Source organism: Brienomyrus brachyistius, chromosome 21 (assembly GCF_023856365.1).
Source record: "Brienomyrus brachyistius isolate T26 chromosome 21, BBRACH_0.4, whole genome shotgun sequence".
In the NCBI taxonomy this organism is placed as follows: Eukaryota; Metazoa; Chordata; class Actinopteri; order Osteoglossiformes; family Mormyridae; genus Brienomyrus; species Brienomyrus brachyistius.
In genome coordinates this window covers 13,024,292-13,050,877 of record NC_064553.1, presented here as the reverse complement: position 1 = coordinate 13,050,877, position 26,586 = coordinate 13,024,292, and the positions used below count along the sequence as shown (strand labels likewise).

General features: G+C 43.9%; 1 protein-coding gene across 2 annotated transcripts in view; it reads left to right on the top strand.

Moving 5' to 3' along the window:
* Nucleotides 1–25,493, top strand: part of LOC125716510 (neurocan core protein-like) — a 60,359-nt gene extending 34,866 nt beyond the window's left edge. For both annotated transcript variants that reach the window (XM_048988896.1, XM_048988895.1), the window contains 7 exons: nucleotides 4,883–4,999; nucleotides 12,210–12,323; nucleotides 15,855–16,013; nucleotides 16,745–16,827; nucleotides 18,208–18,352; nucleotides 20,886–21,068; nucleotides 22,433–25,493. In XM_048988896.1, the coding sequence (XP_048844853.1) occupies nucleotides 4,883–4,999; nucleotides 12,210–12,323; nucleotides 15,855–16,013; nucleotides 16,745–16,827; nucleotides 18,208–18,352; nucleotides 20,886–21,068; nucleotides 22,433–22,584 (953 nt within the window). In that variant the 3' untranslated portion in view covers nucleotides 22,585–25,493. The remainder of the gene's footprint in view (nucleotides 1–4,882; nucleotides 5,000–12,209; nucleotides 12,324–15,854; nucleotides 16,014–16,744; nucleotides 16,828–18,207; nucleotides 18,353–20,885; nucleotides 21,069–22,432) is intronic.
* The last annotated feature ends 1,093 nt before the right edge of the window (nucleotides 25,494–26,586 follow it).

Below are 26,586 nucleotides of genomic sequence, written 5' to 3'. Positions count from 1 at the left end.
TTCAAGGTCACTAGCTTTGAAATGTAATTATAAAATGTGGGTCATCGTCAGCTTAGAAGCTGCGCGTCTTGCGACGTACCGACTTCATGACCGTTCCGAGGCTGCAAATACGTGGCAGCGACTGTGTCGCATGTAGCAGACCAAGTGTCGCCTTGTGTGAGTGCATGACAGTTCCCGTCAAGAACTGCCAAGAACACGAGCATCCCCTCGAGGAAGTGGTGATAAAAAGGTTAAAAAAACACAGAACACTATGACTTAAGGATGATATTTTATTACGCAGTATACTATACCTATAATTATTTTTTCACATAAAATAACGGGCCGACTTGCGGCCGAATCGACTTAGAAGCGGTCAGTCGGAAACGATCGCGGCTGTAAGCCACTGGCGACCAGTACCTGTCTGAAACGTGCCGGGCGGAAACGTCTGTGAGTTTTTGGGCTGGTGCATGAGGGAGCTGCTATGTCATTTCTTGAACTTCAGCAGGACTATCAGAGCCATTCATACCGGGAGCATCTGCACAGAAACAGATTTGTTATAGGAAAATCAATACCTATGTTTCTTTATCTGGAGGCACCTGTCTAGGATTTAGTATTAATAGAGGTATTAGGCCAGAGTGTCCCATTTCCTCTTTCCTCTTTCTCTTCTTTTATTGGCTAAGTGACATTGGTCATAATGCATGACACATGCCGTTTGAAAAATAACATGCGAGTCCCCATCATTCTTTAATCCTTTTCAAAGGCTTAAGGTCTTACAAATAATTCTAATAAAAGCAAAACAACTGCTCTATATGTCCCTAATAAAACTTCCTGATGATACCGAGGTAAAACCTTCTGTAACTAGGCAAAAATTTCACCAGGCGAATGTTTAAATTTGTTTTCCATCCAAAATACAAAAAACTATGATGTCGATAGACAGACCTCATGGGCGTAAACATTTGGGAACGGAGGGTTATTTTGGGCGTATTTATCCAGTTCATCACTTGGCGTTGATTAAAAAAAAGTATGCAGCTATTGATTTGCTTGTACTGTTATTACAACAGATGAACAAAACCCAGTTTTTACAATAACTGGATCGATAATATTTTCCAGTTTTATATTCCTGATATAGTTTTTAAACAAGACAGTGATTGTGATTTTTTTTTGCTTTCATGTATCTTTAAATGCAATGTTTTTTTCACAATGCCGAAAAATTGCATTCAGGTACAATTCATGCTTGTATTATACAGAATGATCGATGATCAAAGATTATTGTATTGCGTTACATTTATTTATTTAACTGGCCCTGCTGTCAGAAACAATGTACAACAGGCAGTCTCCGGAGCAGCCGGGGATAAGGGCCTTGCTCAAAGGCTCAGCGGTTATATGGATATTCTGCCTTGGGATTTAACCCTTTAACGTTCCAGACGTGGGCATGGATCCCAAACTCCCAGTGTCACGTATACCAGATACGGATGAAAATATGTTCATTCTGGATTTAGATAATGGTTGATGTGAATAGTATGCATATGTCACCAAGAGAGTTCATGCAGGAATTGTTTAAAAATGAATGACCCAGGGATTATTACATCTGTTTGAAAGTTAGAGAAGCTTACACAAGGATTCCCCTTAACTTTTACTTTTGTGTGACGAGGAAGGAATGTCAGCAGGTTACCTAAGCTTTACATATCGATTAGTGTCCCCTGTCTTATGCTCCTTGCACAGTTCGAATACTTTGAAATGTTTGTTTTTCGCCCCCTAGTGACCGAATGTGCGGCGTCTGTAACATGTCAGGTTGGGATTACACAGGGGCTGTGTTGTCAGTCCTTGAAGTTGTGATTTCATAGTCTAGAAATCAAGCATTTGCTGTACCATATGTGTGATACCTAAATGCTGACCAACACAGGTAGTAGCTCAGTCTGTAGCATCACCATTAACAGAGTAATTACAACAGACAAAGTGTGCAAAATCAAATCTCTCTCATCCACTTCTGCATGCCTTTTCTAACAACGCTTCTCCTCTTAAAGGGGCAGAACTTTCACTGCCACTGATCGCACATGACATCATTACGCATCACAGCGCAATTCGTCTTGGATCCCATTTATTTAGTCTTATGGGTTGCCACCAAAATGGCAGTTTTGTTACTGTGAGAGTTTACTGTGTCCTCTCTACCCAGTCCCTGCATTATACCCTGTTAACCCTAAAGCTGATTCATATTTCTGTGTAGAATCTACACTGTGGGTAGCCGTGTACTCTACACTGCCACCTGACGCCTGTAGTAACATTTCTGGGGGGGTCTGCCTCAGGCTACACATCAGGGAACACGGCCGTCTACAGTGTAGGCCCTAAAAATAAATCACCCTTAAGAAGGACACTTCCCCCGGATCAAGATCCCTTTTCCCTGCCTTACCCCAAATTATATGGATCGTTGCACCATCCCAAGCAGAAAATGTTTCAAATCCTGGAATAAGCTATTGAGTAAATATATAATTCTTTCATTTTTAGGTTGTATGAGTGACCTTGAATCGGTTACTGTCTTTCATAACATTTATGTTGTATTTATTCCAACTCTTTTCAGAATAATGTGTCCCTTTTTAAGTGTTCAGGTTTATTGTAATGGCATTGTGAGAAACATATTCATCTTTTTGAGTAAATCCCATCAGATTGATGTGTCAGGTTTTTTTTTTTTTTTTACAGATGGATTTTTCAGAATGCTGCGGCCGATCGTGGAATGAAGGTTTCCGCAAGCATGAGATTAACATGCCGTACACTTGGGTTTAAAGAAATGCAAATCACAGCGAACTAAAAAGCCGAACACTCGACATAGATACAGCCGACATGAAAGCATTCCTCAACATTCAACTCTTCCTGAATTCACCGAGTTGACTCTGAGAAGCCTACTATGTAGTAGCTAACTAGGGCCAAAAGGATGTGCCCTGCTGTTACTGAGTGAAATAAGGTGACCATGGGATGTGAAATGGTCAGACCCATGGATAAAAAAAAGGATGTGAAGTGAGCCTCGGTGATTGTGTTTGGTTTTGGTTGAGAATGGAGGGTTTGGACCGAGGATGGAGGATTTGATGTGACCTACGACATTTGTTCCAGCCGTCTGTTTCCGGCGGCTCAGAAGGACTGCGTCTTGACATTTCATCATCCCATCTGTCATAGCGACACATGGGCCTACGCAGCTCCGTGCCGTTAAACTGGGTTCGCTCAAATACCAGAGCTGTCTGCCTCGCTGCTATCACACATCAGACGCTCCCTGCGGCCTCTTTGGATTTCAGGCACTTTTTCAGAAGTGAAGGCATCCTGCTTTTTTGTAGCGCTGCGTCAGGCTTTTTCAGGTCATTAAGCGCACTGGCTAATGGACAGACAAGCCGATGGTTCGAGCGTGTCGTATAAGCTTTTCCGGAAGGGAACTATTGGCAGCAGTTCTTAGTTTGTTTATTCTCTTGACAGTCAAGTTTTAACTTCAACTCCGTGTCATATTTACAAATTCAGCTGAGTGTGTTTAAGTGTAATCAGCTGTTAAAGGTAGCAGAGTCCTTCCTCGGTTCAGATGCAGACATGCCCTGATTCTCTCTCTCTCTCTCTCTCTCTCTCTCTCTCTCTCTCTTTCCTGATAAAGGGCAACAGAGTGAACTGGTTGAGTTGAAGCGAATTTCGGCGGGGGGGAATCCATAAGGCTTTTGTCAGGAAATCTATTACAGGCCTCAGTAGTTTCTGGAACGACGGAGGCAGAATGGGGGGTGAGGTGGGAGCATTCAGGGGGTGGGGGGGGGGGCTTGGATAATGGTTTTTACGGGGACTGACATGGCTAGGATGACCACACTCACACACACACCGATGCTCCTATGCTGTGGCAGCAGGTGAAAGAGTTTTAAATACCTTCCATACCAGGGTAATAAATCAATCAGCCCTGACAATAAATATTTTATTAATTTGTATTTAAAGGGGCCCAATTATGCTCATTTTCACTTTTCATAATATTATGTTTTGACTAGAAGTGATTTACATGCTAGTGTGCCAAAAACACAGTTTTCTCATACTGTACATTTCTATTCACCCTCTGTCTGAACTGTCTGTTAGAGCTTTAAACCCACCCCTTGTCTTACACGCAGTCTGCAAACAGATCTTTGCAGATAGGTGGCCATGGGTGTCGCTAGACCCCTTTTACTGGGCCACATGCCCCAGTATTTATGTGCTGTGCCCCAGTAGACTTATATGCCTAACAGCGCCCCTGTAGGTTGCCAATAAGGATTGTGTTATGAGGTGACTTTACCATGTCAATAATGGCTGGAATTCCAACGAGTTGTCTCAGGCAGATTAGAAAAGAGTGTTTTCTGAGGGGGTGGTACACTGGTGCAGTTTTAGCACTGTTGCCTCCCACCTCTTGGACCTGGGTTTGCGTGTCGCCTGTGGTTCCATGCATGTGGAGTTTGCATGTTCTCTCCAAGTTGTCAGGGGATTCCTGTGGGTGCTCTAGTTTCCCCACCCAGTCCAAAAATATGTTGAGGCTGAATGGCGTTACCAGTGTGTAAGTGTGCCCTGTAGTGAGTTGGGACCCCATCCTGGGTTGCTCCCTGCCTTGTCCACATAGGGTCTGGACCCCCCATAACCCTGAATACGACAAATGGTTTTAGAAAATGGACGGATGGTTTCTGTTGTGACAGTTACTCCCTTTGGCCTGTACTCTGTGCCTTTCAATCTTGCGGACTGTTCACATGCACATAAAGCTATATAACATCCTAAAGGAAAAGGAGAAGCATAACAGGGGGGCTTTAAGTTACCCTCTTTATAGGAATGTGCTCTGGTTTTAATACTTTATCTTGGACCTGGAATTCATCTGTCATCCATGGGATCCACATCCTCTCTATCCTGCTGACATGATGCTTCTCATCCACAGCTGAATACCACCCATGTGGAACCTATTCCTGCCTCCATGGGGGAAGATGCCGGATTGAGGGGGGAGAATACCACTGCAATTGCCCCCAGGGCTTCTCTGGAGAGAGCTGCGAAATCGGTGAGCGAAGCGAGTAGATAAAGGATCATTCTGAAAGCTCAGATCATTGGGCTTTACAGCTCTTCAGTTAATTCACAGAATTCAGTTCACTTCCTGTTTGATTTATTGACCTTCTTCCAATGTTTACTTTGTGGAATCCAATGTGAACCAGTCACCTTCAATCCACTTACTATAGGTTAGTTTGTTCCCTGTTAAAGTTTTATAAACTTGACCTCATCAAGATTTTGTTTGAGTCTGTCCAGATTTCACACAAGTGACCAATCAGAAGGGTCTCAGGTGTGAGGATTGTTTATCAAAGAAACCAGTAGAGGTCAATAGCCCCATCATACAAAGGACAAGATGTTAGAGATGTGTGGCAGATACTAACAATCGGATATTTTACAAATCCTCCGGCTTACCAAACAAAAACTACTACCTGTGCGATCTTCTGTTGATTATAGACTATCGACATGAGGTATCCATACAGGAAAGAGAAGAACAGATGCATTTTAACTCTTTCAGTGGTGACTCCTTTGCAGAGTTAACTCTCAGAAGTTCTTTTGCGGAGCCGTTAGTTTTAGGCATTGTTTTCTAAAGGCAATTTTCATAAACATAGTACTTGCCTTGTAGATCAAGGTTTCTCGAACTGGTCCTTGTTTTTTGTGGACTGTCTGGTAGGAAGCTAGGAGGGAAAACTGTGGACCATCTGGGGTTGAGAAACACTGATATAGATGGTAGGTCTTCCGTAAGGTGGTAGGTCTTCCGTAAGGTGGTATGTGGGGTACAGAGGATTTCTGAACACAAAATTTCCTTGGTACCGATCGTTACAGATATGAACAAAAATGAAAATTAAGTGTGGCTGTATTTTCTGTATCCCTTGTATCTCTGAGCTGTAGGGTTGAGGAGGGGCCTGGGGGAGGGGCATTCAGCCAAGGCCAGCTTAGTACCTGGGGAGCTTGCTGATAACTGGCCAATTAAACTCCTTTAAATTGCCCGGCGAGTTTGGCATCAGCTGCTGATAAGTCGCCTGGCCAGCAGACTCTGATAACTCATATATACACATCTGGGAACTGATCTCACCAGGCTCAAAACGACTGAAAAATAACATGACTGCGGACCTCTGATATATCCGGGAACTTTCTGGACAGAGTGTGTGCCTTTACCCTATTTTTGTGACTGACGTTTACTTGACCAGAGACAACGTATAAAATCCTCCCCATCCTGTAACGATTGCTGTCAGCCTGTTGGGCGAGGTGCTCATTCTGTTCTGTACGACCTATTAAGGAAACATTACGTATATATTGTCTGAAATGTAGAGTCGGGATACATGTGGTTCTGCCTTATCTTCACCCATGACAGGACATGCGATTAATGGTAATAAAAAATTTGCCATCTGGCAGATGCGGACTGCGGGGCGGTGATAAGGTAAGTGGTGCACTCTCGCTGCATCCTCAGCACGCTCTTCCTGCCAGCTGTAATCTCGGAGCGTCAATGTCGGCTGCTCAGAGCTGAAAACGCTGACGTCACACACGGTCCGCACCCACACACTCGCACATCTGCACACTTATACACAGGCAGCCCTGGAGTGGCTGATGTCCGTTGTGGTGAGAGTCCATTTCACAGCTCCTTCTTCCTGCCTACAGCTGGCACACGCCGCACAGATTGCCTGCCTGGGGGTCCAACAACAGACAGCACTGGAACCATAAGCCAGTTGGTATAGTTTGCTGGTGAAATGGTTCTTCTGGTTGGTGTCACTGTTGGCTTCCTAGGCCAGTGATTCCTGACCCAGTCCTCGGGGACCCACAGATGGTCCATGTTTTTGCTTCTTCTTAGCTCTCGAGACATTTACTGTCTGGAAGAGAGCTGGGAGGGAGCAAAAACATGAACCATCCGTGGGTTCCTGGAGACCAGGTTGGGAAACACTGTCCTAGGATGCTCTACATACCAACTTACAGCTACAGAACTCCCGCCTGAGAGCAAGGGGCCAGAAACCACTGCGATCTTACCTTCATTGTACTAAAGTTAGCTGGATGGTAGTTGTGAGAAGTATAGTTTGGATGGAGTAACGTGAGTTTAATGGCGTGTTGCATTGGTGCTGAAATGATTTGAGTGAAAGGGTCTATTTTAGGTACAGTTCCAGTGTGGGTGGAATTTGAGTGCACGGTGTGTAGGTTGGGTGTAGGCAGATCATAACGTAAGTCACACTGAAGACCTGGAAGGCCAAGCAACACCAGCACAGAAACCCCCCTGATTTCTCCAGAGGAACAGAAAATAACAAGATGTGAGCCTGCTTGAACACAGCCTTGGAGGTGTGGCACAGTCAGACCTGCATGCCTCACCTTGTTAGCTTCCCATGTATCGCGATCTGCCCCAGCGCTACTGCCGTGACTCTCAGTCCGACCCCATCTCACGTCCTGCAGACCATCGCTGTCTCTCGATAAACAAGTAATTACTGCTGTCAGCCGAACACACGACTGTGCATCATTAACACTGGAATCTGGAAAGCAGTGCAGTCTGCCACACGCTGTTACCGCTGCTATGACAAAGCCTCTCACTGCTCCAGGAGGTATCCGTAGGTTTCTTCAGCAGCCGAGCAGTTTGTGCTAATCTGATGCATCTGTGCGATTTTGAGAGGTAGATTAAGGGAGTATCAGTCTGCTAGAATAAAAAAAAAATAGGTTCACCATTTACCTTTATGTTCGTCACATAGCAGTAAAATAATAGTTTCAACTCCTTCCTGACCTGTAATTCGGCCTTGTTTTCCTAGCGGGCAGGAGGCTGTGCTTCCTGTGTCCTGACCTCTGTTAGCTGTGGCCACTGCTTAATTTGTAAGCTCCAAGGTGCTGGGACTCATAAAAACCGCTATGATGTCGTACACACAAATCGGTCTTAAAAGGCGATAATGCGCTATTAATATTTTCTATTGACACTTGTTAGTTACGTCAAGCTTTTCATCGGCTTTGCCCTTTTCTTGCTCCTTTTTGCGCTCCTTCTCATTAGCATTAGCATCCGCCCCTCTCCTCGTTGCCTCTGCTTATTAACATTGCCATTAACGTTAGCATTAGCATCCAGAAACGCTACTCCTCTCTGCCTCTGCTTGTGCTTCCATTGGGTTTTCTGGTTCACTTCCTCTCTGCTTGGGTTCCGAAGGCTCTGTGGCTTTGCCAAAATATTAGTTTGTTTTTGGCATTTTCTTCTAATTATTTTGCCGTAGCAACCTGGCATGTAACCTCATCTATTTTAGTGGCCAAAAACTAGATTTCTCTGCACACGCTTCATGCAGTTTTTTTCCTTTTCAAATTAAAAGTCAGATAAACAAGACATACTCATTTTGACGGAAGTATGCCAATCAGCAAAAATCATACAACACAGATAATTTCATAAATATAGATCACTTTATTTTAATTAGCATTTTTCAAATTATATTGAGTGGATTAGGGTGGCAGAGCGCAGACTGCCCAGAGGCAGGGAACGATGCAGGATAGGGTGCCACCCCCTCGCAGGGCACACGCACACACCAGTCACTCACACCGATTGTCAGTTTGGTACCTCCAATTAGCAAAAGTATGTTTATGGACTATGAGGGGAAACCAGATCACCCAGAGGAAACCCCACGATGACAACATGCATGGAGCCACAACAGAGGCACAAACCCTGGTCCATGAGGTGCGAGGCAGCAATACTAACTACTGTGTCACCCCCCAGCCCTGTGACAAATATTAAATTGGAATATCCTGCAAAAGCATTTACTCTTCTTTAGTTGTATTTATAGCTAGATGGTTTTCTATACTTACTAAACTTATTAAATTATAAACAAAATGTTTTTTTATGGAAAAAAAAATCACCGGGAGACATTGCTGTTCCAGACACACACACACACACACACCACACAACATGCAGATCATCAAAGTACAAAACTGTCACTATAACAGCGCAATAACGAAACCAGACTCAGAACAACAAAGACACTGCAAACCATCATCTGAACATAAAAGAACCGTAAGATAAAACTAATAAAGAACGCAAAGGACAAATAAACCAAACATTATGCTCAGGACGTCCGCTGTAAAGCGTGCTGGGATGGATACAGCATCTCCTGGTATCTCACATCATTTCTCTTTCTTTTCACTGGGCTTTCTGCAGTCTCATTGTCTACAGCTGCCTGATATATTCATAGCTGTCTTCTGTAAATCAATATTTCTTGCAAACATAACAGGCACACATTGTACTATTTATACTAAAAAACACATGTTCTATTTATTACTTTTGGCACGGGGTTCTACCCCTTTAGGAAGACTGTAGGATCCTGCATGCTTGCCCATGTCATCCCAGCCGATTTGTCTCCTTTGGCAGGACAGTCCACGCCTCCCCTGAGCCGTTTCCATGACCCAGTCGACACCGATATGACACATCCGTCCTGGAAACATCTCTATTTATTTCCCACATGTTAAATATAGATGGCAAACAACAGCTCAGACTTTGAAAGCCATCTGATGAGCGTCTGCGGGGCTGATCTTCAACCATTCAGGCTCTGTGATGGGGGAGCTTCACCCTATCTCTATCCTCTACATGCCGCTACTGGTCACACAACACAAACTTTATTTGGTTTTCATACAGACACTAAAATACATGCTGCTTTCTTTGAATGCTGAGAGTGGAGATGCATGGACTGTTTATTGGGTCAACTGGATATTTACTGGAACAATTTTGCGTAAGTCAGAAGCATCAAGGGATGGAAAGCTTTGCAAACTACCTAGAATGCTGAGAGCTCCATTTTCATGTCAGTTCCAGTTCACTGGGGACTCCTGTATCTGAGGAGTAATGTCACCACCCTGCAAGACGCCCCCCACCCATACCTGTCCTGCAGTCTATAGCATTCTACCATGTGTTTCCTTCAACCCGAGGAGACGTCAGGTTTCGATCTTTCAAGACCTCAGAGAGGCTAAATGTGGGAGTACTTTTATGGGTCTTGACAGTCACTAATGGGAGGTCCTGTAGCAGCTCATACATGTTTGAGCTGGTGAGAATTTTTAGCCTTTAAGCACGTCCAGTCATCCTCCTAAGAACAATAAAACAAAACAAACAAATCAACAAACAAAAAAATGTACCCAGGGTCATTGGCGCTAATTTTCCAGCAGGGGGGCTAGCGTTCCTTCAGATCAGGCATCCTGTGGTCACCTGCCTGTCTGGGAATATTACAATGGTCTCTCGCAACTTCAGCTTGACCCCAGTTTCCTGCCCCCAAACTCAAAATCATTGTTATGGATAAGACTGTCAAATAACTGCATCATTGTTTTATTTTTCCAGATGGTTCTTTCAAATCCCAAATGATTGAAACCAATTTGCTGCGTCCCCATGTTCAGTGCCTCAGTTGTGGGCAGAGTTGAGAATGTTGCTACTTTCCTTTGCTGACCTGGTGGAATATTGCAGAAAGTGGTTTTGAAGACGGGTTTAAAGAACCTGTCTGAAACGAAAACTCAGCCTGGTAAAGACACTGAGGTAGGGGCCAGCTCGGCTTAGAAATCGATCTGTAAGGGAACAGACGTCTTAACCACGATCTCTGCTGCCCAAGACGCCAATGCTTGTCTTTCACACTTTTTTCTGGCTTGTGTCGGGGGGTGATGCTTTAATTCAGCTGGACTGAAAATTTGAGAGGAGTAAAATCTTCAGACACTCCAAAGATCAATCTCTGCTGTGATCCTAAATCCTCCCAAGTCCTCTGTGTCAGCATCTAGATATGCCAGTCTAACAGGGTCCTCACGCTTGCTGTCTCCCTCTGCCTTCTGTTTCTCCTCCTTTAAAAAGCCGCAAGATCACACACTCAGATTCCCCACAAGTACAACAGTTGTTCGAAATCACCCCCAATTACCAAGTGCACCACATTTATGTGTCATATATGCGTCTGCCATTCTGTAGGGCTGTTCGAATTCTCAGTGGAAAATCTGACTCACTGCATAGTGCATTATTAATGCCCATAAAGCACTGCACAATGTTGTGTACAAACGATGGTCACTGCGATGCTCTATGCATATTGTAATGCAATACAATGGTCGCCACTGTTGCCAAGTGATTGCTTATAGTACAAATGATCATTTTGTATAGTCATAAGCACATTAGAAAAATATAGATTTTATAATGATATTAATGCCTTCAAAGACTGAAGTTGACATTTCAATTTTAAATGACAGTTGTATAATAATAATTTAAAATAGTAATTTAAAATAAATCATAGGCTTAAACATTCATATCCACCTTACCTCCTTTATTCCGTTTGTGCTGTGGTTGTATTCTGCTATTCACAAATGTCAGCTGTTAAAGGTTGCTAGGGTATCAGCATAGAGCATCTTGGAATGTAAGGCAAAGCAACTGTTTCACTAATTCCCTGTATAGTGAACTGTACAGATTTTCCTGTATAAGAGTGAGCAAGTGAACAAGTGAGCTATTTTGAATAAGACTACCTTATGCCAAAAAAACCCACCAGAGCCTTCCAGTGTGTTTTGACAGCAAGGGATTCTGGGATTTGAAGAGGCTCTTTAATTGACTATGCCTGTAGGTCTAGTCCAAGCTAGTTAGAATCTGTGTTGGGCTGAAGTGAATGTATGACTTATTAAAAGGGAGATGGGGCTCCTTGTAGCCCCACTGCACCAGACCTGCAGACAGCTTGCAATAGGCCTGAGTGCTTAATACACCGCGCTAAAGTGTTTGATGGCATTCACCTAATAGTCAGATACTTCACTGGATCCTTCTTTTGCTGTTTGCTTTAAGCTCTGCCTCTCTGACTTTGATTCAAGCACTTCCCCTCTGTGTTTAAGCCCTACCTCTCTCTATTTTCCCCTCTCTCTAACTTCCCCTGATCCCTGTATTTGTTTCAAGCACCCCTTTGAAATTGATTAACACTTCCTCATGCTGTGTTTCCTTCATCCTCCTCTCCTATATTTCATTTTAGTTGCTGCTCTGTGCTTTTTATCAAACTCCTCCTTCCTGTCTGTCCGGGCTCACTTTTTGAGGCTGCATTTTTAGCACGAGCGTGTGTCATTTCAGCAATCAGAACCAGCAGGGTGTACCTTTCAGCTAAATCCCTTAATTAACCAATCAATCGGCTAATTGGGATTTTCCTTAAGGGCTTAGATTTCATCAGGAGATACAATTACTTGTGTAATGTCTTTAATTAGATGAGCAAATATGTACCCGGGGAGAGCTGTCCATCCTGACTAGGCATGTGCTTCTGCAGACATCGACGACTGCATTTCGCAACCGTGTCAAAATGGAGGGACCTGCATTGACAAAGTGGACTCCTTCCTTTGCCTGTGCCTGCCCAGCTATGGCGGAGCCACCTGTGACAGAGGTAAGGGCCAGTGTCCAGTTTTAGTGAGATTTTCCGCTTTGCTAACCACTGACCTCATAGTCAGGCTGCTGTGAATGACCAGAGACTGTGCAAAGATAGAATCACACAGCGAACTGCGTCCCACAGAAACTGAGGCTAATTGGCTGGCTGCAGTACAGCATTGCGGCTCAATGTGAATCCTGACCTTCAGAATGAGGAAAAAAAAAACCTTCCAGATGAATCACATCTAGAGATGGCCTCGTTCAGTGACCCTCAAAACTTGAGAATGCAGAGTGCAGCCCACTTTTACAATAATAATTGACAAACCAAAGTCTTTTATGACCAACATTTATTACATTCTATAATATTAGTTTGAGGTAATACATATTATTATACTTGCATTCCACATACATTGTATTACTGCCAAAACTTCCGTGTGAAGGTATCGTTATACCTTTCATGTTACTGTATTTTTGTTGAAAGCCCCTCTTCCAGGGAATACCTTGCCCATGAGTACTATGCTGCCTGGGAGGGACTCCCCCCCTTCCCCATAACCTTGACCAGGATAAGTAGTTAGAAGATGGATAGATTATAGTATAAGCCATGATCTGAAATGATCCTCATACTCTAGGCTGAGGTCAAGGATTCAATGATGTTCCTACAGGAATCAGAACAGACATTCATTCATTACAGTGATGTGCATTTTACAATATGGACAAATGGTTCCCTGGGTTAATTCGAACCTGTAGTGTATGGTTGGTGGCTTTAGTGCTGTGATTAATCCACACTTTGTGCCTCCTCCTCTTGGACGTCCTGCCATACTTCCCACGTTAGACTGTGTCAGCTGGGTTTCCTGCCGCGGACTGTCAAATCACAGCGGCTCGGGTTGGACACAAAGTCGGAAAATCAAACGCTATCAGCTGTGTCTTCTGCTGCTTGCCTCCTCTTTGTCAAACAGCCCTGAAAGCTCACTGAGCAACACATCCAGCACGTCAGTGTCACCCCGGAGACAGGCGTAGGATGTGACACCCGTTTTTGTCAGTAAATTCATGCACGCGATTGGTTGCAGCTGTGACAGGTGAACGTGTTTCCTTCAGCAGATATGTCTTCGCTAGTATCTTCCCCCAGCGCTGTTGCACATTTCCCTGATGCACATTTTCCTACTGCACACCCCAATGCTGCCATTTATCAGTTCAACTCAAACCTCACTCTTCACTGATCTCTGAATGGGACCCAACACTAGCAGTTAGCATCTGGCTAACTAACCATCACTTTTTTTTTTTTTTATTAATCTTTATTAGTCTTTCGTCGAACCATCTTGTTCCACATGTAATCACGCTAAACAATCTTTTGCATAAATATTTTGTGCCTCATTTCACCCGTAATGAGGATAAGAAGTTTCAAGCATGATTTCCGAAGCTGAACACCTTGTGTCGTGTTGTAATTTTAGAAAAAGTCAGCATTGTGTTGTAGGATGCCTTAATATAATGTTTCAGCATGCTGCTAACGCAAGCTTGCGGATAATTTTGTGCAGGTCTCAGCACTGTGTGCCAGTAAAGCACTACATCAGCACGGCAAACCGCCTTTGAGGCCAAGAGAATGCCTGCTTTTCATGGTCAAGCCAACGTGGAAATATATGTTAACCATTTAATCTGATAATAATTATAATAATACTGACACATATCCTCTTCATAATTTGTGAATTTTTTAAAATAAGATCTGACTGCTTTGATATTGACATTTTGGTCCTAGACGAGAAAATCAGTTTGTTTTTTCATTAGGTATTAAGGGTTTGTTAAAATGCATTACGTAATAATGCAGCATTATGTGATAATTCGAAAAAATTTAACAAATTTTCAGCACATAATGCAGTGTTGTTACATAATGGATTGTTACACACCATGTAACAGCACATTATGTAATAACATTATATTGTGTAATAACTCGACAAAATGTCACAAATTTATAGAGTACATTGTAATTTTATATTGCAACATTACCCTGTTATTATTATCATCATTATCATTGTAAATATTATCATCATTCGGTTTGTTACATCTGGTTGAGTTATTACATATTGCAGCATTATTACATAATGCGTTATTACCGGGTCTGTCTTTAATCAGGAGTCTACATAAAAAATCTTGACTTGCAGCTAATCTTGATACCCTACGGCATTTGTTTTCTTCACATTTTCCAGTGATGGAACTTGACAGTCCTCATACCGAAGATGCTTTGAATGTGACAGATCGTAAACAGAGCCTCATCTATCAGGTTCGCGCGTGGCGTTGATTTTTGCAAGTTTCTTATATACGTCAACAGCAATCTGTTTCGTGTCAAGCAAAGAGCTGCCGCAAGCCACCACGGAAGTGTGACTACGATCACGCTGGCATGGCGTCCTACCAGCAGCGGCCTTTTGGCTTAAATAAATGAGGTAAATCAACCTCGTGCAGGTGTTTGAAAAGAAGAGTATTGGTTTAGAACAGTCTGTCCATTGCCTTGGCACCCAGGGCGCAATAAAAGTTATTGCGGACAAACTGTATTCTTCATCTCTTCTCTACTGCAGAGTCAGAAATTTAGCTATACTGTAACACTTTGGAGGCAAAAATGAGATGCTGTTTTCTCATTAGTACTTGCAGCACTGAACTGCTGCAAATGGACACCTGCTTGTAGTTTATAAATATCACGGAGAAAATCCACGCAGATTCCTGGATATACTGCAGGATGGATTTGGGGCGGGCAAGACGGATAACAAGTGACTGGCGTATCCTCTCCTGCTCCTGAATTCCCCAGGCACCGTGTCTGTTGGCACTAGGCTGTCTGTTGGAGTTTATTCATTTTCTAGAGAGAACGAGTCCGTAAGGTTGTTGGGCTTGACGCAGAGCTGACAGAAGGCGTAACAAGGTCGACATAGAATTGCATACAAAACGGGAACCAACTATACCGACATTAAAAATACATGAGAGGAAGGAGACCTTCCTAATAATGACCTCTCCCAGGATGGTGTGGGGCAGATTGGTCCTCCATGGCTCCCGTAATGCAGCAGATCTCAGAGCTACGGAAGGGTGTGGCTGCAGTCATTACGGAGGTGAAAGCAGCAGTCTGATTTGTGCGTCTCAAATCTTACGCGGTGCTTTAGATTTGTATTACAGGTTAAGGAATATATTTGAAAAGGGTTTCTGTTATCTTCTTTGGGCTGGAAGGTTTTCAGCCTGCGCCAGTGAGAGTGGAATAGTGATCAGAGGCTCTCTGTCCTCCTCCGTGTGACAGGGGACCAGAGGCTCTGCTTTGCTGTACACAGTTGAAGGTTCTACTGCACTGCATCAATCTGTGTAGTGTTGCACCATTAAGGGGTCTTTTTCCCAAAATATCTGATGACAGAGATGGGGGAGAAGTAGGACAGATGGGGAGAAACTGGAAAAAAAGAGGGTGGTGAAGAATGTGGCAGAGCCCACACTGTGCTGCCTGATTATCGCTGGGCAATGTCATGCCCCCCTTGTTCCACATCCACCTGGGAACGGTCAGCAAGCCCTTTTTCTGGTACCGTGACAGACACCGAGAGCTGTGAGCTCGGCTGGAGGAAATTCCACGGCCACTGCTACAGGTTCTTCCCCCACCGGCACACTTGGGAGAATGCTGAGAAAGACTGCCGGGACCACAGCGCCCACCTGGCCAGCGTCCGCACCGCTGCTGAGCAGGACTTCCTCTCCGGTTCGTACTCTGTCGCAATGAATCATGGGTATTGTGGGCCTGAGGAACGTAGCATAGCATAGCGTGGTGTAGCATAAAATAGTGTAGCATAGCATAGCATAGTGTAGCATAGCGTAGCATAGCACAGCCCAGCTCGGCACATCACTGCATAAGACACAGCTAATGATCTGGTTATTCTGGTCAGTCCTCACTGACTATGAAGATGCAGGTTCCACCATGACCGCCTACACCCACTTTCTGCCAAAGCCTTGACTTTTCAATGCAAGAAAAAAAAGGTAAAATCCCTCTTTTCAGATGCAGCAGCACATTCTGGAGGAGAAAGAAAGGGTTTAATTGCCTTGCAAATTGGTGTATCAACCCCAGGCTGTACAGTGCATAGTCTTTAAAGATTAATGTCCCCCATCACGGTCTGTGTCAGTAACGTGATTATTGAAATTCCATCATGCTGCACAGAAATCTCATTAGTGCTCCATGCTGTTAATCTGGCTGCCCTTGGCTTTACTCACCACCTGGGGATCTCAGATCACATAGCAGAGATCACCGGAAGCACTTAAACCTGTTTAAGCAACAACACCACAGGGATTAATGACAAGGCCATCCAGGTGGGTAGGCTTTATGGCTCACTAAATTAGGGAGAGGGCTCGACTTGGTTACGATCGGCTGGCAGCTTGCTGTGGGACTTCAGGTGATGTCATAATATGTGACCACTGTACTCAGTGTGCCTCTTCCAGGTCTAAGCCACGAGAACACCTGGATTGGTCTAAACGACCGCACGGTGGAGGAAGATTTCCAGTGGACTGACAACATGGAGCTGGTGAGACACTATCTAACATCTCCCGTTTGTATGAAGCTGTACAATACTATCTGCTTGGAGGTAGCGAATGTGCTTACTGATATAGTACAATATCAGTTACACTTTTTTTCGAATATGAAAAGAGAGTTCTAATCCTAAAAAAAGTCTTAGGCCTAAACGTCTTGTTAGTGGTGTAATTATATTACAACGTGATATTACAACATGAGTGAAAAGCGATCATGCGAAGGCGCTGCAAATCAGCCGCTGTAAGGCGGTTGTGGGGGGGAAACATTGGCCAGGACTGATTATTGTTGGTGCGTTCGATTATTTCTCTAAGAGTCAGAACTTGGATGAAAATGTCACGAAAAACGTCACTTCCTGTCGCAAACACAGCTCTTTTATGATATTGATGTCGGAATTTTCTTGTCCGAGTTTCCCCTGTGACGTAATTTCAACATGGCAGATTATAAATCTGGAACATTTTTTATTTTGTTAAATGTATTAATAATTGTAAATGTAATTGCATATGTTTGATTTAGAGAAGGGGGTGGCATAGTGGTGCAGTGGTTAGCACTGTTGCCTCACACCTCTGGGACCCGGGTTCGAGTCTCCGCCTGGGTCACACGTGTGCGGAGTTTGCATGTTCTCCCCATGTCGTCGTGGGGTTTCCTCCGGGTACTCCGGTTTCCCCCACAGTCCAAAAACATGCTGAGGCTAATTGGAGTGGCTAAATTGCCTGTAGGAGTGCATGTGTGAGTGTGCCCCACGCTGGGCTGGGGGTTGTTTCCTGAGTCGTGCCCATTGCTTCCAGGATAGACTCTGGACCCCCCACAACCCAGTAGAATAAGAGGTTTGGAAAATAGTTTGTTTGCCTCTCGTAAAAAGAGCACCACTATAATGTACTAAAATATTTTAAAAAGCTTTTAATGCGGTTTGACTAGTTCGTGTTTATTGTTTGTTTGTCTCTCAAAAAAAATTATCTCACTCCAAATCTGCTAAAATATAAAGCAACAACACACAGCAGAGTGTTCATGGAGGCAGCCATGTTTGTTTTGTGATGTGGTAGCTTGAACAGGAGATTGTCAGACGTGATGTCACTCAACTCAGAATTTCTAAGTTCCGAGGGAAAAATGATTACAACCCCCTCCCACCGCCCATAATTTACACCCCTGGCTGTGACCCACAAGCTTGCTCTCACATGCATAAGTGTCTGTGTGTCACATGGAGGATGGAGGTAAGCGAAAAGACAATTTCCCCATGGGGATTCATAAAGCATCGCTATTCTCTTCTAAAAGGTCAGGTCAGCACATTCAACATGTACATCCTTTGAATGGAGAAATTGCAGTAAAATTGTGATTAACCTCAGATCTGCTAAATGGACACGTTCTAATGCTATAACAGGAATTTGAGAACTGGAGGGAGAACCAGCCTGACAATTTTTTTGCGGGTGGTGAGGACTGCGTGGTGATGGTTGCCCATGAGAATGGCAAGTGGAACGATGTGCCCTGCAACTACAATCTACCGTACATCTGCAAGAAAGGCACAGGTCAGTCACTTCTGTGTGTGTGCCTGCTGTTCACCTACTGGTGGCTTAGGACAGTGTTTCTCTATCCATTCCTTGGAGACCTCCAGGCAGTCCACATTTTTACTCCCTTCCAGCTCCCTGCCAGACAGTCCACATTTTTGCTCCCTTCCAGCTCCCTACCACACAGTCCACATTTTTACTCCCTTCCAGCTCCCTGCCAGACAGTCCACATTTTGCTCCCTTCCAGCTCCCTACCATGCAGTCCACATTTTGCTCCCTTCCAGCTCCCTATCAGACAGTCCATATTTTTGCTCCCTTCCAGCTCCCTGCCAGACAGTCCACATTTTTGCTCCCTTCCAGCTCCCTGCCAGACAGTCCAAATTTTTGCTCCCTTCTAGCTCCCTGCCAGACAGTCCACATTTTTGCTTCTTCCTAGCTCCTGTTAGACCAAAAATATGGACCATCTGGGGGTCCCGAAGGACCAGGTTGAGAAGTACTGGTTTAGGAGTAAGATGAGGTATGTTCTGATGTATAATTGATGCAAAGTATATCACTGTGTTGTGTATAACAGTCAGGGCAGTGAATAGAACTGTGTGCCCATGGGATGGGAGAGAGCAAAGGGGGACAGGTTTAATAAAACAGTGGAGGAAGTTAAACAGAGAGAGTACAAAGGAAATACAGAGGGAAACATTAGAATATTGGATCTTGGGTTTGGAGTCCACTGTGTTTTTTTAAGGTCTGGGGACCCCAAAAAGCAAATTGTCTTATATCAAACAAGATAAAGGCATTCAGATTTTTTTTCTTCATAAGCACAGTTGAACCAAGATATTTTATCACATGATAAAAAAGAGCCTAAGCTTGACGATGCACAGGGCAATTTTTTGAGCAATGTTGCTGACCAGTGTTCCTCAGGCACTTATCTATTGATATTGAGCAACAAATTGCTATTTGAAAAACTTTCTTTGGCAGTGGGCACCTTTTTGCGATCATCCACATCCAGATGAGTTGCCCTTTGTCTCACCTGGTTGGCAGTTGCCTGGCAACATTGCTCAAAAAGTTGCCCGATGTATCATTACCTGAAGAGACCCGATTTAGTGCTTTGCTGTTGCATGGCAGTATATATTGCTTGTAGTTTATATTTGCGGTGGACGCCTTGTGATTTATGTGCATAGCTAGTTTGTCTCTCTCAGCTCCATCACAAGCCAGCTGCGTATGTCAGGTCGCGGTCTGTTCATAGCCCAGCTAATCAAGCATGTCTCAACAAAAGCATTTACGTCTCCACAAGCTCGCAAAAGAGCACAAAGTAATCAAGGCTTTAAATCACTGAGATGCTAGTCTTTGTAATTTGGACATAGTTCTGTTTAGTTAGACCCTCATATTTTTACTGTGAGCCAAATGGACTAAGAGCAGCAACATCTTTGCAGAAGTTCTCTGAAGTAAAATAATAATAATGGCACTCAAAGCTTAAAATAAAACTGTCTGGAAATTAAATAATGCGTAAAAACCTCATCCCACTTGATTCAGACCACATTGAATGGTATGTAAATTATTGATAATATAGTTTCATCGACACGGTGGTCTGTGAATTAATATTTAACTGCATGTCAGTGCGGAGGAAAATGGTTTGACTTTGTCTCGTCATGCTTCTATCTCCGCAGTTCAATCAGAAGCATTTCCATGCCTTCCGACAGTCCCTGTTCATTCCAAAAGCCAGACCCAATATCCAGCTGCTGTTCACAAGGCACCACTACCCCATTTTCCTCTTGGAAAGCACAGATATACTCTCTCGCCCCCTTGGGGTCTAAAGCTTACATGGAAAGCCAGTTGTGATAATGGCTAAACAGCTAGACTTTCAGGTTAACGAACTGTAACCTCTTTGATAACGTACAATATGGTACAGTACTATGCGAAAGTCACAGGCAAAGAAAATGTTTAATGCTCTGTATCTGCAGATTAAGTGTGTATTTTCTCAAAAAAAAAAACCAGTTTAATATTAGAACATATGAAAATCAACAGTAACACAAAAACTAACAAGACTTTCTTTTGTTCTCCAAAAAGTCCCTGATGCCTTGTTGGATGGCGAGATGAACATCGCTTCAGTTCCCAAACCCCTCCTCAGGGACACCTCAGCCATTTCATGTATTTCTTAAATTTCACCACCCGCTCACTTAAGTGATTGATTTAATTGGTCAAAAATGTCAATGAGGTATTGATTAGCTTGACATGTTAGTGGTACAGTAAAGCGATTAATTAGTGCATTGGTTGCTTCAAATCCAGGAGTGATTTTAGGAGAGGTTTTGAAAGAGCTAAGTTTGACCCGCTTTAACAGACCTAATATCATAGTTTTATACCAGCATGATCAGTCAAACATAATTTTCTTTGTTTTCCTAAGACTTTCGCACGGCACTGTTTATGCATCAGTGAGTGAACTTGTGAACTGTGCATTTCATTTTGATTGAAATCACCTGATGAAAAAAATGAAGTGTGTAAGCGGAACGCTGTGATTTATGGACAGCTGCGGAGATGAACTTGTGCTCCTCTGTCTGCCTGGCAGGGTTTTGTGGCCCGCCCCCTGCAGTGGAAAACGCCTTCCTGATTGGCCGGAAGCAGGAGCGTTATGACATCCATGCAGTGGTGCGCTACCAATGCTCGGCGGGCCTCGTGCAGCGCCACGCCCCAACGTCCAAATGCAGAGCCGGCGGGAAGTGGGAGCGGCCCCGGATCATCTGCACGAGGGGTGAGTGACAGCCAGCTGTGATCCCAGCAACCCATAAGTTTAGCAAAAAAGCAAAAATCCCTTTAAGCTTTATTTATTTCACAGAATTAAAGTAAGAAAGCTCACACCTTGAACTCTTTTTTTACTGCCTTTTTCCCAGAGGGCATCTATGAGGCTGAGAATATTACCGAAGTAGATAGTCTTGGTAGCAACAGTCATGACATCCTTCAACATCTACACTTTCTAAGAGATTCTCTATCCCGCAGTTTTGGTCTCGCTATTTTAGTCGACGAAAGCATAGAGCTGTGATCCCAGTTGACAGGACAGCAGAACAACAGGATCATGTGGGCTTAGCGTAGGAGGTGACTTGTGTGGCACCATTCTGTAGCTCATACAGAACGATTTACAGCAAAACCAACTGGTTATTCGGCGATGCCTTTGATTGGAGTGGCGTTCATTGCAGTGTGCCCTTGATAGTAGCATCACTCTCTGCGTGTATATAAGGTGTGTATACACCTATGTGCAGGGGTGTATAGTGATCAGTGTGCAAAACAATGGATGATGTATATATCAGAGGTGGCTGATATATATCAGAGGTCAAAAGAGCTCCTTTATTTTTAAGGTTAAATTATGAAACAACTCAGTTTTAAATTACTCATTACTGTAATTTTGTTGTCATTTACAAACACATTGTCTCTCCTCTTTGGAAAAGTTCAATATTATAATACTGGAAAATGTATTATTATTATAATAATATATATACAGAACCCATCAAAAGTTTGGACACACCTATAGAAAGGTTTATTTGTACTATTCTGTTTATTATAATAATTATAAAGACATCAAAAATGTTTTCATGTTATAAAATGTTTTCATGTTATAAAATAGCATGTATGGAATTATGCACTGAACAAAACAACAAACAGTATTAAACAAAAAAACAATTTTTGGGGGTGGGGGCTCCGTGGGTTGGGATGCAGGAGGTTGCCGGTTCAAATCCCTGGGTTGGCAGTTTGATCCCACCATTAGGATCTTAAGCAAGGCCCTTAACCCCAATTGTTCCAGGGACTGGCTGACCCTATAGTCTCTCTACTCCAGCTCCATGAGGTGGCCTCCTGGATGCTCTGCCAGCTGTCCTGAAGGAGCTCCCACAGATTCCGAGCTCTCATTGGCTGCTTTTACTTCTATCTCTGGTCAAACTCCCCCAAACCCATTTCTGCTGTGTTTATGTCAGGCGGCCAGGTCATGTGATGCGACACTGTTACTTTCCTTTGTACGTGGCTTGGCATGTCTAAACCTTTTGACTGGTACTGTATGTATGTGTGTACGGTATACATATATATATATGCATGTGTGGTTCTGACCAATCACCCTGCGGTCACCAGCTCGGCACTCCCACCGACATCGCCGCCACCACCACAAAAACCACCATGAGCGCCGGAAGCATCCGAAGCACCAAAGGCATGGGGGCAGAGCACGCCGAGTGGGGGATGGAGGCCACGCCCATGACCACACCCACAGCCACGCCCACATCTGAACCTAGAGTGCATTGTTGCCCTTCTCCTCCTCACGTCCCCTGCCCCGTGGTCACCCCCAGCCATTGTCTCCGGGGATCAGCTCAGTTCCCCCCAAGCCGATGGTCGGCGAGCCGCCATTCGATCGAACACAGATAACAAAATCCTTTCTTTTACATCTTCAGTTAAAGTCCTTTTTATGTCTTAAGTCTTTGGTGAGATCTGCCTCACTTGTTATATCTAAAACATTTCTTGTATGTGGAAATACTGATTTTATGGGTTGTCATTTTGGGCCGGGTTAAATGACTATTGTATTATTAAGCAATGCAATGTGGTATGAAAATCAGGACTGAGAAAGGTTTTTTATTTACCTCACGTTAGCATTACAGTATTTTGAACTTTGATGCCTGAAGGGGTGTTTTCTGCCTGAGAAGACTGATGTTACAATGTTTCCTTTGTTGTCTATCTGTTTACTGAAGCCTTTAATTGTCTGTATCACATCATCCGCCATGTCATGTACCATGACTGTGGGACTCCACAATGATCATGGTTGGCAATGATTTATATAAAAAGGCTAATGGAGGGAGCACGTGTGACAGGGTTTTCATTGTCTAGGTTCCTGTAGGTCCAGGCTGCCCTTCCTTCATCCAACATCTCACACACGCCGCACTAAAAACAGCTCTGTCCGGTTCCTTCACACCTGTGCATGTTGATTTGTAAATGTAATTATCCTGTAAAACCCAGGATAGAGACCCCCCCCACACACACACACACCTAGGCACCTGCACAGTAGCAGTGCCAACAGCTAATCGGGAGAGCTGTTAACATTGATTAACGCCAGCCTTCAACGCAATGCCCCAGCGCAGAGGAAGCTATTTGGACAATCTGTTCACTAACAGACTTTATTAATACAAAGTGCTAAGAGGCAATCGAGCCCATGGGCACTTCAGGTGGGATGTGCGACGGTATTTATGCGCCAATATTCTGACAGCAGTGTTGCTAGGCGACCCTGAGGTTTGTCCCTGGCAACCACACAACAAGCCTGTGTAATAAATCGAGGCGTAAATGGTCTGTCATGGTCATAATCATAACCCCTCCCCCTCCCCCCCCCTTCCAGCTGGGCAGGTCAGGACCAGATCGGAACAGAAGACCAAGATTCTCTTACCCTAAATATGGAACTGTTACTCTGAAAACGTGTCAGGTATATCTAGTGTAACTCTCGGCGAGTGTTGACGCTTTGTTCCTCGCAGCAACGCAAGGTCTCAGCACAGTAGAGAAGCATAACCCCCATATGGGTTGACTGCTAGTGGGCCCTTCCCCCACACTGTCTACAGCACCATCTTCAGCCCACTTTCTACATGGAGAGACTGGAGAAGCACCATAACTGAGCTTCACAAAACAGATTTAGTTTGTGTTGATTGGCTGCATTGGTACTGAAAGTTGTACGTGATGTTACACGCTAACTCGCAGGACACAGGGGAGTGCATTCTCTGCAGCTGTCCTGTCGGATTTCCTCCGAGTTTGTCTCTTCTTGCATCGTTACTGTACATCGCCTTTTCGGTTCTTTGTTCATCCTTCTTCAAAACCATTACAAAACACTGTCGCATTCGACGCAGATATTTCCCTGCGTGTGCGTGTATGCATAGTCACACTTGTGTGCATGCGGCCGTGATCTTAAAATAAGAACTGAAGCCTGTTTTACATGGAAATTTTCTTTATAGCAAAGAGCACAGAGTCGTGTGTGGGTTTGATGTGTTGAAAGGAGGTATTTAAGGAGGAAGAAGGGACATTCACCCCAAGTAAACCTCAACTAAAGGAAAATATCTTATTTTTTATGTGCTGTTATCAGCTTCCTGTATCTATTCTCATGTTGTGTTTATCACTAAAAGTTTTATTTCCAAAATAAAGTCAACAAACAACAGATGTACAGTCAGGTTTCAAAAGCAAAAATATCAGCCCCATAAAAACTCAAGAATAAGGAAGGAAGCTCAAACTCAGCTCGACTCGATTGTTTTGTGATTGTAAATACTCAGTGGTTTTGGGATATTATAAGGTGTGGGATTAGATTGGTCTTTCCCTCCCCAGTACACCCTGGGTCCACGCGGCACCGCCCTCCGTAGCAGTGTATATACACAGTATGCAGGCACCCTGACCGGTTCATAAACAAACATTCCACTTCCTTTCTGTTCACCAGGAGCGATGTGAATGTTGGGTGTATTAGGGGTGACCTGTCTCAATCTAGTCTCTAAGTATCGTTTCATGTTTCTTGATGTTCTTGTAAATTCATTTGCATTTATTCTGTCATGTTATTTATAAAGAGGAAAGAGTAAATCATTAAACTTTATGATTGGGTACATAATGTGTAATTTGGGACTGTGCTGTTGTCCGCACACATGCACACACACACGTTGCTCAGCTTCCCGACTTCCTGAAAGTCCGGGAAGCTAAACGCTTTGAGCCCTGAAGCATCCAGTGGAAGGCTGGAGCCAGACTGGCTCTCACTGGGTTTCCTGCTTCTCACGCCCTTGTCACTGCAATTGACAAGTACATATGACCTGACTGTTCAGGTCTTAGGATTTTCCCTCCAAAACTAGGCCCCTTCCGCTGGGTCCCGTTTTCCAGCTGCTGTCTGCATTCGGCAGTGCTTTTGTCGTGTTTGAGTTCTGTCTTGGGAAACAGGAGTGCTTTCATTTCTGCAGAATCTTGCCTGGAGTCAGGCCCTGGAATCGACATCCTGTCCCTCATCACCCCACATGAGTCTGCAGATGGTTGACCAAACACAGTTACTATAAAATATATTAAACAGTTATCCTTGTACTCCAATGCACTTGATTATTTGCATTTTACACTGGTTCTGTGAAAATTCCGGAATTACAGACTTATTACAGGTTATAATTTTTCACAAATAAATGTTCATGTTTCTCTGCTTGAATCTGTCTTGTATTCACTGAACATTATAATTTGTAATATTTCCCCATATGTTATTACCAGCTGCTTCAAAAAGTGTGAGATATGGAGGGAGGAAAACAATGCTCCTAGTTTGTCTGAAATGTCATATTACGATGTGGAATTCTTAAGTTCCCTGAACAATATTGGCTCTTTGTTATTGCGGTATTACAGTAGTTCAGAGCACCTCGTACTGCACTGCCTGTGTTAGACACAGCATTTACCTATCTAGGCTTGCCATGTCACTCACTGATAAATGACACCGAATGAAATCCTTTGTCATGTGATAATGCACTTTTTATTCAAAGGGATGAGCTTGCTGGCTATGGTACCATCCTATTTCATCTTTCCCCAAAGAGTGACTTAAATTCAATGAATATAGTTCTTTTGCTTTTGAGCAGAAGACATCCCTGTCTGATCACCTCCCCCTCTCTCTTTTCACATAGCCCCCATTCTGAGGAAATCACGGGGGAGGGGAAGGTGCTAACACCTTGTTTCCGCCGCTGAGCTTGACGGCCTCCCTTTAATGGCGGATGGGACAGCCCGCCTGTTTGCTTTCTGTTTTGAGTGGGGCTGATGGGCCCGTTGATGCCCCCCTCCCACCCAGGATGCAGTGGAAGTCTGTTCCGTGAAGTGTAGCTGAGCTCTGGTGTGACACAGCGAGACAGGATAAGTGAGGCGATAACAAGCCTAAGTATGTGTTCAGCAGATTCTTTTTAAATAGTGCAGCAAAGCAGCACCGTCGTCTCCGTATAGGATGCTGCCTATAGTCCAAAGACAGCACAGAGGAAGGAGGCAAGTCCATTCTGGGACATTTCTAGGATTTCACAATTAGGAGAGTTTAGCCCCCAGTAGGGTTGTCAGTTTCAATGTGAAAAAATAGAGAAAGAGTCCCTGCGATGGGGGCTACTGAATTGGTATATAAATGTATAAAAAAATACAGGACAAATCGCTAAATTGATTTAGAAAACTGTTTTTAGGGGGTTGATGCATAAAACAACATGGCTGGGACACCCTTTAAATCGGATCTAGAATTGCCTGTGAGTCCACTGAAGGGCTTATGGTGACCTCCTGTTTAT